The sequence below is a fragment of the Scyliorhinus canicula genome, chromosome 8, assembly GCF_902713615.1.
Source record: "Scyliorhinus canicula chromosome 8, sScyCan1.1, whole genome shotgun sequence".
NCBI classification, from domain to species: Eukaryota; Metazoa; Chordata; class Chondrichthyes; order Carcharhiniformes; family Scyliorhinidae; genus Scyliorhinus; species Scyliorhinus canicula.
In genome coordinates this window covers 43438800-43453204 of record NC_052153.1, presented here as the reverse complement: position 1 = coordinate 43453204, position 14405 = coordinate 43438800, and the positions used below count along the sequence as shown (strand labels likewise).

At 46.2% G+C, this 14405-nt stretch overlaps 1 protein-coding gene across 1 annotated transcript in view; it reads right to left on the bottom strand.

The window, feature by feature from the left end:
- LOC119969890 (paladin-like) overlaps positions 1 to 14405 on the bottom strand; it is a 127489-nt gene that overhangs the window by 69964 nt on the left and 43120 nt on the right. The window contains exons 10-14 of the mRNA XM_038803870.1: positions 13729 to 13824; positions 12068 to 12202; positions 8497 to 8613; positions 6657 to 6836; positions 143 to 225 (exon numbers count right to left, since the gene is read on the bottom strand). Of these exons, the coding sequence (XP_038659798.1) occupies positions 143 to 225; positions 6657 to 6836; positions 8497 to 8613; positions 12068 to 12202; positions 13729 to 13824 (611 nt within the window). The remainder of the gene's footprint in view (positions 1 to 142; positions 226 to 6656; positions 6837 to 8496; positions 8614 to 12067; positions 12203 to 13728; positions 13825 to 14405) is intronic.

Here is a 14405-nt window from a genome sequence, read left to right as displayed (position 1 = left end):
CTGGTGGGGGACCTCAATATCCATTACCAAGAGTGGCTCGGTAGTACCACGACAGACCAAACTGGCTGAGTTCTAAAGGATATAGCTGCTAGACTGGGTGTGTGAGAGGTGGTGAGGGAACCAACAATAAGGAAAAACATACTTGGCCTCGTCCTTACCGACCTGCCTGCTGCAGATCCATTTGTCCATGACCGTATCAGTACGAATGACCACTGCACAGTCCTTCTGAAGGGAAAGACCCGTTTTCACATTAAGGACACATCACCGATTTGAAACAGATCAAGCAACTTAAGACTGGGCAACCATGAAGCACTTTGTGTCATCAGCAGCGGAATTGTGCTCAACCACAATCTGTTACCTCATGGTCCGGCATACCCCCCACTCTGCCATTACCATCAATCCAGGGGATCAAAACTGGTTCTATGAAGAGCGAAGGAGGGCATGCCAGGAACAGCATGCCAGCTATACCTACAAATGAGGTGCCAACCTGGTGAACCTACAACACAAGACTCTGCATGTCAAACTGCTTAAGCAGCATCCACCAGGCAGAGCAAGGTGATATGGTGGGACAGATGTAAGCTCTGCAGTCCTACCACATCCATTGTGATTGATGGTAGACAATTAAACAACTCAGTGGAGGAGGATGCTTCACAAATATACCCCACCCCAATGATGGCGAGCTTAGCATTCCACTGCAAAAAAAAGGCTGAAGCATCCACAACAATCTACAGCCAGAAGTGGTGAATATGATGATCCACCTTGGCCTCCTCCGGAAATCCCCAGCATCATAGATGTCAGGCTGGGATGAGGAGGATCTACTTCTCGTAGAGGGTGGTGAATGTGTGGAAATCGCTGTCCCATGGTACAGTGGAGTCCGAATCATTAAATGGTTTCAAGAGGGAGATAGATATATTTCTGATAAAAGACGGGTAAAGGGGATATGGGGAACAGGCAGAGAGATGGCTTTGAGACCAAGAAGAGATCAGCGATAATCTGATTGAATGGCGGAGCAGGCTCGAAGGGCTGAATTGCCTACTTCTGCTCCTAATTCCTCTGTTCCTATGTTCAGCTAATTTGATTCACTCCATCTGATATTGATAAATAGCTGAAGGCACTGGATACTGCAAAGGCTTTGGGCTCTGACATTATTCCAGCAATAGTACTGAAGACTTGTGCTCCACAACTTGCCATAACACTAGCCAAGCTGTTCCAGTGCAGCTACAACACTGGCACCAATGGAGAAAGTTGCTCAACCATAATCTGTATCCACAGTTAGCTGGAAAGCTGATTTGTGATGCAGAGCGTGGGTTCGATTCCCTTATGGGCTGAGGTTATTCATGAAGGTCTGCCTTCTCAACCTTGCCCCTCGCCTGAGCTGTGCTGATCCTCAGATCAATAAGAAGTCTTACAACACCAGGGTTAAAGTCCAACATGTTTGTTTCAAGCACTAGCTTTCGGAGCACTGCTCCTTCCTCAGATGTCAGGATCCTCAGATCAAATCACCACCAGTCAGCTCTCCCCCTCAACGGGGAAAGCAGCCTATGGTCATTGGTGACTTTACTTACTTACTTATGGTTTGACCGAATGTGGCATCAAGGAACCTAATCAAAACTGACCAGTGGGAATCAGGTGGAAAATTCTCTGCTGGTTGGAGTTATACCTAGCACAAAGGAACATGCTTGTGGTTGTTGGATGTTAGTTCCAATACATCACTGCAGGAGTTCCTCAGGGTAGTGTCCCAGGCCCAATCATCTTCAGCTACTTCATCAATGACCTTCCTTCCAACACAAAGTCAGAAGTGGGGATGTTTGCTGCTAATTGCACAATGTTCACTACCATTTGTGACTCATCAGATACTAGAGCAGTCCATGCCCAAATGCAGCAATACCTGAAGGCTTGGGCTGACAAGCCTTCCAACCTCACAAGTACCAGGCAATGACCATCTCCCACTACAGAGAATCTAACCATCTCCCCTTGACATTACCTACTGAGTCTCCCAGTATCAACATCCTGGGGGCAACATTGACCAGAAGCTTAACTGAATTAGCCATTCAAGTACTGTGGCTAGAAGAGTAGGTCAGAGGCTAGGAATCCTGCAGATGGTAAGGGAATATGGGGAACAGGCTCCAAAAGCCTGCCCACCATCTATAAGGCACAGGTCAGGAGTATAATGGAATATTCTTCACTTACCTGGATGAGTGCAGGTCCAACAACACTCAAGAAACTTGGCACCATCCAAGAAGACTTGCTTCCACACAAAAAGTGAGTTCTCAGGTGACAGCCCACTTGGTCAGCGCCCCAACCACAATCATTCACTCCCTCCACTACTGACTCACAGTGGCCGCAGTGTGTATCATTTACAAGGTGCACTGCAGAAACTCAGCAAAGCTCCTTAGACGGCAACTTCCAAAACAACCGTGAAGTTTAAGGGCAGTAGGTGCATGGGAACACCACCACCTGGAAGTGTCCCTCTAAATCACTTACCATCCTGACCTGAAAATATAACCACTTCCTTCATTGTCGCTGGGTCAAAATTCTGGAACACCTACCCTAACAGCACTGCGGGTGTACCTCTGCCACATGGTCTGCAACAGTTTAAGAAGCCAACTCACAGCCATCTTCTCAAGGGCAATTAGGGATGCGGAATAAATGCTGGTCGAGCCACATTCCATGAATGAATTTTTAAAATTCATTGCACTTGCACACATTCCTGATGCTGGTGGCAACGACTAACACTTTTGAAATGGCATTAGCTCGCAAACTGCGAGCGTCCACTCAGACGATTGCAAAGTAGGCAGATCATGATGCTAATGATGTCAGCACTGACACTTTGGATCTCAAAACTCGAGTGAACACTCTCTCTCTCCATACAAAATTGAACATGTGTACAACAGCAGGAAACACCCCTTACTATTTAAAAAGATCATCGACTATCATCATGCTAGTTGCTAATTGATTTCTCCTTGCTCCTGCTGTAACTGTACAAGCATTTGGTAGTTTCCAGGTTATTTAATGTTGGTGAGGTATACAGGGAGTGGTGTGGCACATGTTGAAGATACAGTTGCAGGAATTGCACCTCCCTTGAAGAATGACCAGGAGAGTGAGCGGAGGCAACACAGAACAGGTCAAGCTGCTTGAAGTGTGAGGAGAAGGAAGGGGAGGAAATGTATTCAGCAGGAGTTAATATCTGTCTAGAGTGATCAGGGAGCCATACTCAACCTCCATAAAGAACAGTGCGTCAGATATCTCTGCTTCACCATGAAGGTCCAAACAGAGTAGGGAATGGATAGCACAACCAATGGCAATGAAGATGGTTGTGACAATTAGCTTTTAAGCATCTGTTTCGTTCCAGGCTTGCGCCCGTTATATATGTAACACCTCTCAGGTTACTGTTAATAAGACGGATCACGGATGTTCTGTGTTACAAGAGAGCTCAATAAATTATATTCTAGCTTGCCAGAAAGAAGTGGGCAGAATGAACACACGGCTTTGTGAGGATTGCAAGCTTCCCTATCATGCAGGGTCCAAACCAAATTTATAAAACAAACATCTCCACACTGTTCATTAAAATCAATGAATCACCACTGTGCATCCCATTAGTGCCTGCCTTCCACAGGCCTTTGTCTGTCCTAGTGCCCCAACACAATGCTATTCCAATGGTTGCAGCATGGCTGGTGGAAGGCTGCTGACTATCAATGGCGGAGATTGCAGATGGCCTACAGGATGACCTTAACTAAATGTCAGCCTGGAAGGCCTGGCTTCTCAGCATGGGGCAGCAGCAGTCTAGACTGGCTGGCTAAAGGCAACGGAAAAGGATTGGCAGATATGTGAGGAATGCTGTCATCCTGATGGAGGGCAATGGGTTCATGCTCCATGGAGCTACTGCCATTCTCCAGTGGTAGCACCTCAGCAATCCTAGCAATGTTATGCCGGATGACCTGTGATATCCTGCAAGCCCATTTGAACACTTGAACCCAGACTTATCATGGTACCAGTCACATCATTCAGACATCGGGTGGCTTTTGCTTGTCCCGCAATGGAAGCTGAGGCATCACCTATCAGAGATTGCATCATGGATCAGATTGCAAGTGTTCCCAGAGAGATGTCGGCCACTTCCACTCTGAAAAGGGTAGGCCCCAAGCTCTGTGCAAAACCCTGAGACACGAGAGTGCAGGGCTCCTCCATGCCCATTGACAACACTGAACTACTGAACCCACAGGGAGGCCACCAGACACTGCCTGCCCCGCCACTAATAAATGGCCAGCAGTGATTGGATGAGGCCCTTAAGTGACCATTAATTGGACACACGAGGGCCTCAATTAACTTTGGGGCTGGAAAGCCATCCCTGAGCTTTCCCACTCATAACTGAATCGGGGCATTCAGGAAGGTGATGGCCTTTCCACATGCCTCCCACTAGTTATAGGCCTTGCCTCCACCTCCCTGCCCATCATGTGCGTATCACAGCTCTAAGCTATTCTCAAAAGTCTAAGTGCTGTCAGTGGTTTAACAGGTGTCTGTAAATGTGAGAGCATTAAACGGTGTTTCGACATCTGTTGTACTGCTTTTTCATCTCTTTCCCTTCCACCACTGCCTGGTCAGGTTGCAGTTCTTTAGATTCTATGGAAGAAAGGCACCAGGGTTGTGGTGAAAGGGAGGTGGTGAAGTAAGAGGTACATCTGGAGCTCGTAAACCAGGAAGGATTGTGCGATGACACAGAAATGGTGCCCGAGAAGCAGAATTAGGTACAAGCACACTGTCATCTTCAATGGTTTCAACCCATAGCCTCAGTGACGACCACTCCATTGACCCACTGACTCATCCATGGGGTTTAAAGACATGTCTCCTGCCAGCTAGATGCTGCTACTTCCCCTTATGTGGTGCCATCTCTTCAAAAGAGGGGGATATTATGTCAGAGAGTCTGCTGCAATACTTCTATGGTGTCACTGGAAAGACCAGTATCCATTGTTGCTAGGCCATTTCAGAGGACAGTCATGGGTCACCCAAATTGCTGTGTCCGGAGTGACATTTCGGCCTGACCACATAAATATAGCAGATTTCCTTCCTAAAGGGAATTAGTGAAGCAAATGGGCTTTTACAGCTATCGATGATGGGACCAGATTTTATTAATTTATCAACTGTCATGGTGGGATTTGAACCTGTGTCAGCAGAGCATTTGCCTGGCCTTGTGGGCTACAAATCCAGTGACATTACCATTGCGCTACTGTCTCCCCGATGTGTGATGTGACTGTCATGGTTGAATAACTGCCATCTGTATGTATGAGTGTGAAACTTGCAGCAGTGCTGAATGAGGGTGAATGAAGATATAGTCATGATTGATGGAGACTGTGCATTGATCAGCGATGGAGCTGTGGTGTATTGATCAGTGTGTGACGACTGTGATGCAGTTGGTGGTATTATGGCATTTGAAGGTACATTAACTGACCTTTATCACGTGTGTTATGTCATTGTATTTCTTGTGACACCACGTTCCAGGCTGAATTCCCAGCATTGACCACCTCAGTAACCTGGTCCCATTGCCGGGGATTTGTCTAGATGTCTGCCTATCCCTCTACGGATAGATGATCTTCCGGCTGTTCACGCTGGCAGGATCTTCCAGTCCCATCGTTGGTGCACCTCCGCCGCGAGTTGACAGCGAGGGGATCAGAAGATCCCACCACCCGCCAACAGCGGGCTGTCCCCCATCGCTGAGAAACATGCTGCGGGCAGGCCAGACAAGCTCACCTGATATCTTTGCTCCTCTACACCTCGGAAACCAAGGAAATCTGTGCAACTCAGATGCTCTTGTAGTTTGCTCCCTGCCATGTTCCTCCGTTCCGTGTCTTTCCCAAGTCAAACTCACTGTTAGAATGCCTCCCAACACCTGCTCAAGCCAAAATGTATCTTCCCTTTAAGAGATACAGGTTGGCTTTAAGTAGGCCGGTTGGCCGGAATTCATGTCAGCCTCTCAGGAAAATGTGCAGCCACTCAACAGCACACTTACTATGGGCTGCATGCTGCAATCATTTTGCCAATTGGCGTGGGGGGCACGCTGATTGGTGGGGCGTGATTCCCGCCGATTCCCGGGTGGCGGAGAATTCCGGCCACGGCGGGGGCGGGATTTAGGCCGGCCCCAGGCGATTCCCCGACCCTGCGGGGGGTTGGAGAATTCCGCCCTGGGTGTGAGAGAAGGAGGGGATTGATTCATCACACATTGCGATTCCCCCACCCAATTTCTGGTCTTGTATAAAGTTATTTTATCTTGTGGTCTATGATTCTGCTACCAGCATGGAGCCTCATTAATGGCGAGTGTGAATCATCAAAATCGAGCTTTATTTTCCTTGGCATCATGGAGAGGGTGTGGCATGGGTTCTCATCTGAACATGTAGCTTCTTCCTGGCTGTATTGGGTTTCAGTGACTGAAAAGGTGGAGAATAGAATTACAGGGCGTATCGCTGGTATTCAATGGACTCCGTTTATGGTGAAGGTAACCACTCTTACTAATGAATGCGCGGAACAAAATTAAGAACATTCAACGTAAGCAAATCTATCTGAAAGCAGTTTGTAAGCAGCAGAGTCTCTATATGGCCAGGGTGCTTCTGGAGGTATTTTTATAAAAACAAACATTTACTTAGTAACTAGAAGTAATGGGGACACACCTCCAGTTGCTCTACTGTTGCAGCAGGAATGATGATCTCCTGTTGGAGGTTGTTAACCTTCCTGAGTGAGTAGATTTTGCCATCTCCTTCTAGTACTGCTTCCTCTCGCAGGTTCAAACACAAGACTCTGGTAAACTTCCTGCGATCATCTGTCAGGTAGGACAGGATATGCGCCAATCCCTGCAATCAAAATAAATTTATTTTTAAGCCTCCAGTTACCCTGTTCTCTGGCTTATCCGAGTAGAAGTGCCTCAGTTTTTCCTTGTTATTTTCTGGATCACATTAGACCCTCAATTAAGTTTGTAAGCTCCCATAAACAATTGTCCACCAGTGTACTGAAGATTTGCCAATCAGTTTACAAGGAGTTGCCCATGAGTATATAAAGGGCAAAACTTTCAGGGCCCGTTCACCGTGGGCGCAAATCCCGTTATGATCGCTAACTCTCCTGAGAGGGCTGTAACAACTCAGTGGGCTAGATAGATGGTTTGTGATGCAGAAAAAGGCCAGCAGTGCGGGTTCAATTCCTGTACCAGCTGAGAATTCTGAATTCTCCCTCCGTGTACCCGAGCAGGCACCGGAATATGGCGACTTCATTGCAGTGTTAATGCAAGCCTACTTGTGACAAGATATTTATTTATTTATTTAACAGTATTTTCAGCGGCAAACTCTCACTTTGAGATCTTCCCTGCACGACCCCCCTCGTCCGTCCGTCGACGACATAATCGGGTTCATGCCCAGCGGGTGCGTGAACCTGATCACCTTCGATTTGAATTGATTTAAATATTCAATGATGGCTTAACGCCATTGCGTCCGGGGTCTTCAGAAGCTCCCCCGTCGGTGTGACGTAACGCCGGCGGGTTTTACTACTGGTTTCCAAAATCGGAAACTACTCATGATGACCACGCAGGGGTGAGGAGGTGAGAATAGCCCTCAGGCATGAGTGATATGGCAAGTAGGTGCCATGGCGCAATGCACTGGCACTGCCCCGACGCAGCACAGCCTGGGTGGCACAGGCAGGGTGGCCCTGCTAGGGGGGCAGAGCCTCTAGGACGCGTGGCCTCGAAGGAACCCCATTAGGTGGGGATGGGGGGGTGATAATAGGATGGGGCAATGAGGGTAGATATACACTTAGAATGGAGGGGGTGCCCAATGCCGGTGAGGGGAGAGGGGAGGGGGGGAGGGATGTTGAATAACCCTGATGCCTCTGTGGTGTGTGTGTGTGTGGTGGAGATGGGGGTGGGGAATGGTGACCTGACCATTGACTATTTGGTGGGGGGGGGGCCTATGTGTTGGGTGTTGGAAGGTTGGGATTGTTTTGTTGTCTGCTGGGGGTCCTGATGTCCAGGCGTGGGTGGGGGGAGGGGGGGGGGAGGGTCTTTACCTTCATTTTGAGATTGGGGCCACCTTCAAAATGCAAACTTTGCTGACAGGTTTGCCCCCCCCCCCAATCCCCCCCCCCAATCCCCCCCCCCCCCCAGCAACCAGAGAGTTTCACACTGCTTTTCCCACCTGATCCAGCACTCAGTGTTTGGAACATTTTGCCCAAAATCTCTGCTGGTCAATATTTTGAAGACCTGCCCAATGATCGAGGAGCTGTCCACGAGTACAGTAAGGATATTACCCACTAATGTGTAAATTAACTGTCCTCCAGTATATAGAGGGCAGTGCATATGCATGTCGAGAGCCTGGCTATTGATATACTACTATGCAGTATACAGAAAAAAGAACTACAGACTGGTGTCCATCAATATATCGAGGAGACATACATTTCTATTAGTGTGATTGAGTCTGTTCTACTGAATCTGAATGAGCGCACGGTGAAATGAATGGCTTTGCTGACCTCTGGATTGGGTTGTGCCATTCCGCACACAGGCATTTTGGAAACTTTTCTGTAGTTTGCCACTTTCATCTGTCTCAGACTGCTCATTTCATCGAGGTCCAGAGACTCATCCGCGAGCTGCAGGTCAAAAGCAGAGAGTCAATTTGCTCCTGTAAAGGAGTTCAAATTATACTGAGCTTTTTAATCAGAGGGAAAAAATTTAGTCAGTGTTCATTCGGCACTTATTATTGAGTGCAGTTAAGCATAAAATTGTGTTTACTCCTGTGCAATAAACAGAATCAGTTATAACATAGACTGAAGGGTTGATTGCGTCTATTGATGTGTTTGAATCATTCAGAATGACTAAAGTGCAATTGTTTTTTCAGTTTTGTTTGGGGTTTTATAAGATAGTTATATTTTTGAGTGTTCGGCTTGGGAAATGATGGGCAAGTGTGTGGAAAAATCTACGCTTAGGCATTAGGAGTATGTTTGAAGTGCATCATGCAACACTAGTCCAATTTTTCAGTGTATTGCTAATGGCTTCTGCTATGCTTCTGCATTTCCACTGCAGATATAGTCAAACAACAATAACTAGCATTGATTTAACTCCTTTTCCATAGCAAAATATCCTGAGCACTTTGCAAGAGAACTATCAGGCAGAATTTGGCACCAGCTACGAAAGGAGATAAAGACTGATAAACAAAAGATTGCCATAAAGAGCATCTTAAGAAGAGAGAGATAGAGCTATGTCAAAGTTTAAATAGAGAATGCCAGTGGTTAGAGCACAGACAATTGAAGGCACAGCTGACAATGGAGAGACAAAAGGGAATTGGGATGCACAAAAGACCAGATTTGGAGAAACAAATGAGATCTTAGAACGTTGTAGGAGATGAGCAGAGGTGAGATCATGGAAAGATTGAATATAAGAATGACCATGCTCATCATGGTCCAGTGCAGGTGAGGATGTGTGAATGAGACTTGGTGCAAGTTAAGATACAAGCAAGCAGCAGAGTTTAAATAAATTGAAGTTCATGGACACTGGAAGATGCTGACCGGACCAGTTGAGTATGAAGATAACAACAGCATTATGAGGGATTCAGGAACACAGGAGTTGGCAATGCTTCAGAGTTAACTTGCCAGGCCTTTCCTCCTACAGCATAAATTGCGGTGATTGTTTGAAACTTGACATTCTTGCACTTTTCCTGATGAGTGCAAGATGAAAAACTTTGGCGGCATGTCACTTTCTTCAGCAATATTAGAGCTCTGTGCTGCCAAACAACTCAGAGTTGGAATCAGGAAGTCTTGCTGATAAAGAGGAGGTAGGGTTGGACTTTCGGGTCAAATATAACACAAATACTGTGAACGGTCTCCTAGTTACTGACTGCATCCCTCTCCCTAGCAACAGTCAGAGACTGAGATACAAGGGAGTCAGGGGTTATGGGGGGCAGGCAGGAAGGTGGAGTTAAGGCCACAGTCAGATCAGCCATGATCTTCTTCAATGGCAGAGCAGACTCAAGGGGCCAAATGGTTTATTCAAGTTCCTATTCATTATGTTCTTATGTTGACTGGTGTGTTCACAACCTTGGTGTTCGATTTGATCTGAGGAGAGCTTCCAACTTCTCGTTCATGCCAACACTCCCTCCTGCCACCTGCGTTACACCCTCGACTTTGCCACTGTCTCAGCTTTATCAGCTGCTGAAGCCCTCATTCATGCCTTTGTTGCCTCTATATTTAATTACTCCAACACATTCTTGGTAGCCCTCCCACGTTCAGCTCTCTGTAAACTTGAAGTCATCCAAAACCCATCTGCCCGTGTCTTAACTCGTAGCAAATCCCATTCCCCATCATGTGTTCTCAGTCACTTACATTAGTTTGTGGTCAAGCAGCGTCCTTGTTTTCAGATCTCTGGTGGTGTTTCTCTGTAATCTCCCCCAGCTCTACAACCCTCCGATATATCTGCACTCCTCTAAATCTAGCCTTTGGTGCATTCCCAATTATAATTGCTCCACCCGCCACTGCTGGCCATACCGTCAGTTGCATAGGCCCAAACTCTGGAATTCCCTTGGCTTTCCTCCTTAAAACCAACCCCCATGATCAATCTTTTGGTCATCTACCTAATGTCCCTTTATGTGGCTGGTGTCATATTTGGTTTTGTAATGTTCTTGCGAGTACCTTGGGATGTTTCATTACATTAATGGCCCTTGGCAGGTAGAAGTGAAAGTCCCTGTTGATGGTTCAAACTCAGACGGTGACTTCTGAGCAGTTCAAATTCTTAGCTAAGGAACGGAGATTGTGGCAGGAGAGAAAAATGAATTGTTTTGGTCTTCCCAGTGTTTAAGTGGAGGAAATTTCCAGCTATATTGAATGTCAGACCAGCATTGTGACAAATCAGATGCAATGAAAAGATCGAGAGAGGTGATGGTGAAATAGAGCTGGATGGTCTCAGTATAATTGTGGAACCTGACATATTTTTGGATGATGTTGTGAGGGGTCATTTGTAGATGAGAGCCATCTTCACACAGTATGTACACAGAGCCCATACACAACACATGCAAAAAACACATGCACACGAACAGCATTTACACACAGCACATACATGTAGTACATATGTACAGTGTGCAACCTCAACATATATGTACATACACAAACAGTGTTATGTATCTCCTTAACTCCCCACACTCTCTTCCCGGAGGTGGAAGACAGATGTGAACGGTGCCAAAGAGGCCCGGCCAACCACGCCCACATGTTCTGGTCCTGCCCCAGACTCGTGGAGTACTGGACAGCCTTCTTCGAGGTAATGTCCAAAGTGGTGGGAGTGAGGGTGGAGCCATGCCCGATAGTGGCGGTCTTCGGGGTTTCAGAACAGCCAGATCTATTCCTGGGGAGGAGGGCGGATGCCCTTGCCTTTGCCTCCCTGATCGCCCGCCGTAGAATCCTGTTTGGCTGGCGGTCAGCAGCACCGCCCAGAGCTGCGGACTGGCTGTCCGACCTCTCGGAATCTCTCCAAATGGAGAAAATCAAATTTGCCATCCGAGGGTCGGACGACGGCTTCCACAGAACGTGGGAGCCATTCATGCAACTGTTCCGGGACCTATTTGTGGCCAATGTACAAGAGGAAGAATAGTCGGGGGAAGGTAGCGGGAGGGGGGGGGGGGCTACAGGTTCGTTACGGGGGTTCGATGGCTAGCTAAGGCCCAAAACCAAGCTAAATAAACATGTTGAGGGGGGGGGGGGGGGGGGGGGGGGGCGCAGTTACTACTACGAAGATGCTTACCTGTAAATATGTGTGTTAATTTTTGCGTGTTTGTTTTTGTTTGTTTTTTTTTCTCTCTCCTAACAATTTGTAATTTGTTCAATATAAAATACGAAAACTGAATAAAAACATTTATAAAAAAAAAAAAAAACTCCCCACACTCATATGCAGTATGTACACAACCATAGAGAAAATGCTGGAAAATCTCAGCAGGAAGAGAAAAGAGCAAACGTTTTGAGTCCAGATGACCCTTTGTCAAAGCTCAGATGTGTCCCTGTCACTGAATTGGACTAACTGGAAAACAGCTGTTTGAGTTCTCAATTAATGCGATTGACTTACTAGAACACAAATTCGGCCACTGATGAGGTTAGCAGGTGTCTTCATCTCAAATCTGGACATAGCGCTCAGTAACCTGTTGAAGAAAGGCTTCCTGCGCATCCAAGTACTGAACATGACTGCAAAAGCCAATGGATACTGAGAATAGATAAAAGCAGTTCTCGTAACAATATTTTCACGCAGTAAAGATGTCATAAAATGTTTAATGCCTTTTAAATAGCCCAATAACTTTATGTTCCAAGATGTCAGCCTTGACTTAGTGGTAACACTCTTACCTCCAGGTTAATAAGGGGGTCAGGGGTTATGGGGAGAAGGCAGGAGAATGGGGATGAGAAAAATATCAGCCTTGATTGAATGGGGGAGCAGACTCGATGGGCCAAGTGGCCTAATTCTGCTCCTATACCTTATGGTCTTATGAAGGCCTTCAAGACCATATCCAAATATTTGAGCACAAAATCTAAGTTGATGCTTCAGTCTAGTATTGAATGAGTTTTGAATTGTTGGAGGTGGTGTATTTTAGATGAGAAATTAAACTAAGAGCATGGGCTGAATGTTCCAAATGGATTTCCAATCCTAAACCCAGCATCAGGAACCTAAAAATGGCACTGGCAGGACATGGATCGCAATCTTCCCAGAGGTGACTGATTAAGAAGCCGCCTCCAGGATTCCCATTCAATTAAGGATGGCAGGTAGACCAGGGAAGCAGGGGGATCACCGGCAGCCATGTCTGGCCAACATCGCCACTTTATTGCCTTATCTTTGTTATGTTGGATCTGGCTGCATATTTAAGTTAGCTGCTACTTTTTACAGCAATGGGCACAGTTCAAAAGTACTTAATTCGTTGCAAAATGCTTTGGGACATCCTTGATGCACTATCAGTTACGACGAGACGAGGATAGAATGTAATTGAGGCTTTATTACACAGAGATGTGTGGCCTCCTACTGCAGCTGGCGAAATGGCTGCTGTTCGGAGAGCACACACATTTATACTCCACCTACTGGGCGGAGCCAGCAGGCAGGGATCTACCCCCATACCTGTAGTACAGGGCCTTACCGTAATACCACTATATACAATACAATACAACAGTGATGACTACCACAATCCTGTGGTCAAGACAGATGCGACACAGGTAAGCTCTTTTTTTTCTTGCTCCCAACAGCGAGTCCCATCCGTCAGAAGTTTGGATGAACTGTGTGTTTAATCCATCCTAATCCTATTCCATTTCAGGTAGAATCGCAAGAGGACAATAGCCTCAGAGTCTTTTTGATTGTGAATTAATTTGGGCATTGATGTACTGTCAATTACCACGAGACGAGAATGGCGAAACAATCGAGGCTTTATTGCACAGGATGTTGTGCCTCCTGCAGCTGGAACCAGAATGGGAGCAGCGCAGGAGAGCATCCACTTTTATATGCCACCTGCTGGGAGGAGCCAGCAGGCTGGGATTTACTGTGGTACCTGTAACACATTGCACGTACTACGGTATTGCCACTGATTACAGGTACCACAGTAAATCCCAGCCTGCTGGCTCCTCCCAGCAGGCGGCGTCATGCAATGTGTTACTAGCGGTGTTTACCACAGGCATTCAACTTCCAACCAATATGATCCACACTATAATGTTTTGATCTGTACTGAGATGCACGTATAAAATAACATTTCTGACCTGTTCATGGAGGTAGCTGTTAAAAGCAATAAGGTAAAAATATCTCTGAAAGATCTGGAAGGTTTTGCTGATCAAGTTTTCTCGCGAACTGATTTCCTAAAACAATGCAAGACAAATATTTCCAGAACCTGGGGTTAATTTTGTCAAAATTACACAATATGTTCAAACTGTTCTGAAGAGATGTCACTATTTATTCTTGATTTGCACACAAACTTTTAATATCCATTAGTCCTATCTCCCAGACCCAGTACACAGAAGGCAATTAATATCACAAATAACATGCCAACGTTGCTGAATAAAGAATTTGTGCATACATTTCATTATATAAGTACTAAAAATACAGAACTTGATTGCCATTGAACTTCCAGAGAACTTGCTTCACATCTTAAGAACAGACTAACATTATCTAGAGGTCTGGGTAAGCTCCAAAATAATTCTAAGAGCAGGATCAGCAGGGGAGAAGATAGATATCAATATACTGCAAATGCTGCAAAAGTTAACCCAATGTTCCTCTTTCCACAGTTCTTGCAGGGCTTGCTGAGTGTTTCTAGAATTTTCTGTTCTTCTTTTAGCGGCGGAGGAGTTTAGATCATAATGAAAGATTAGGAACAGAGGATCTGAGTTAGCCAATCAAGTCCTTTGATCTGGTTACTTTACGAGCTCTATTAACTACAGAC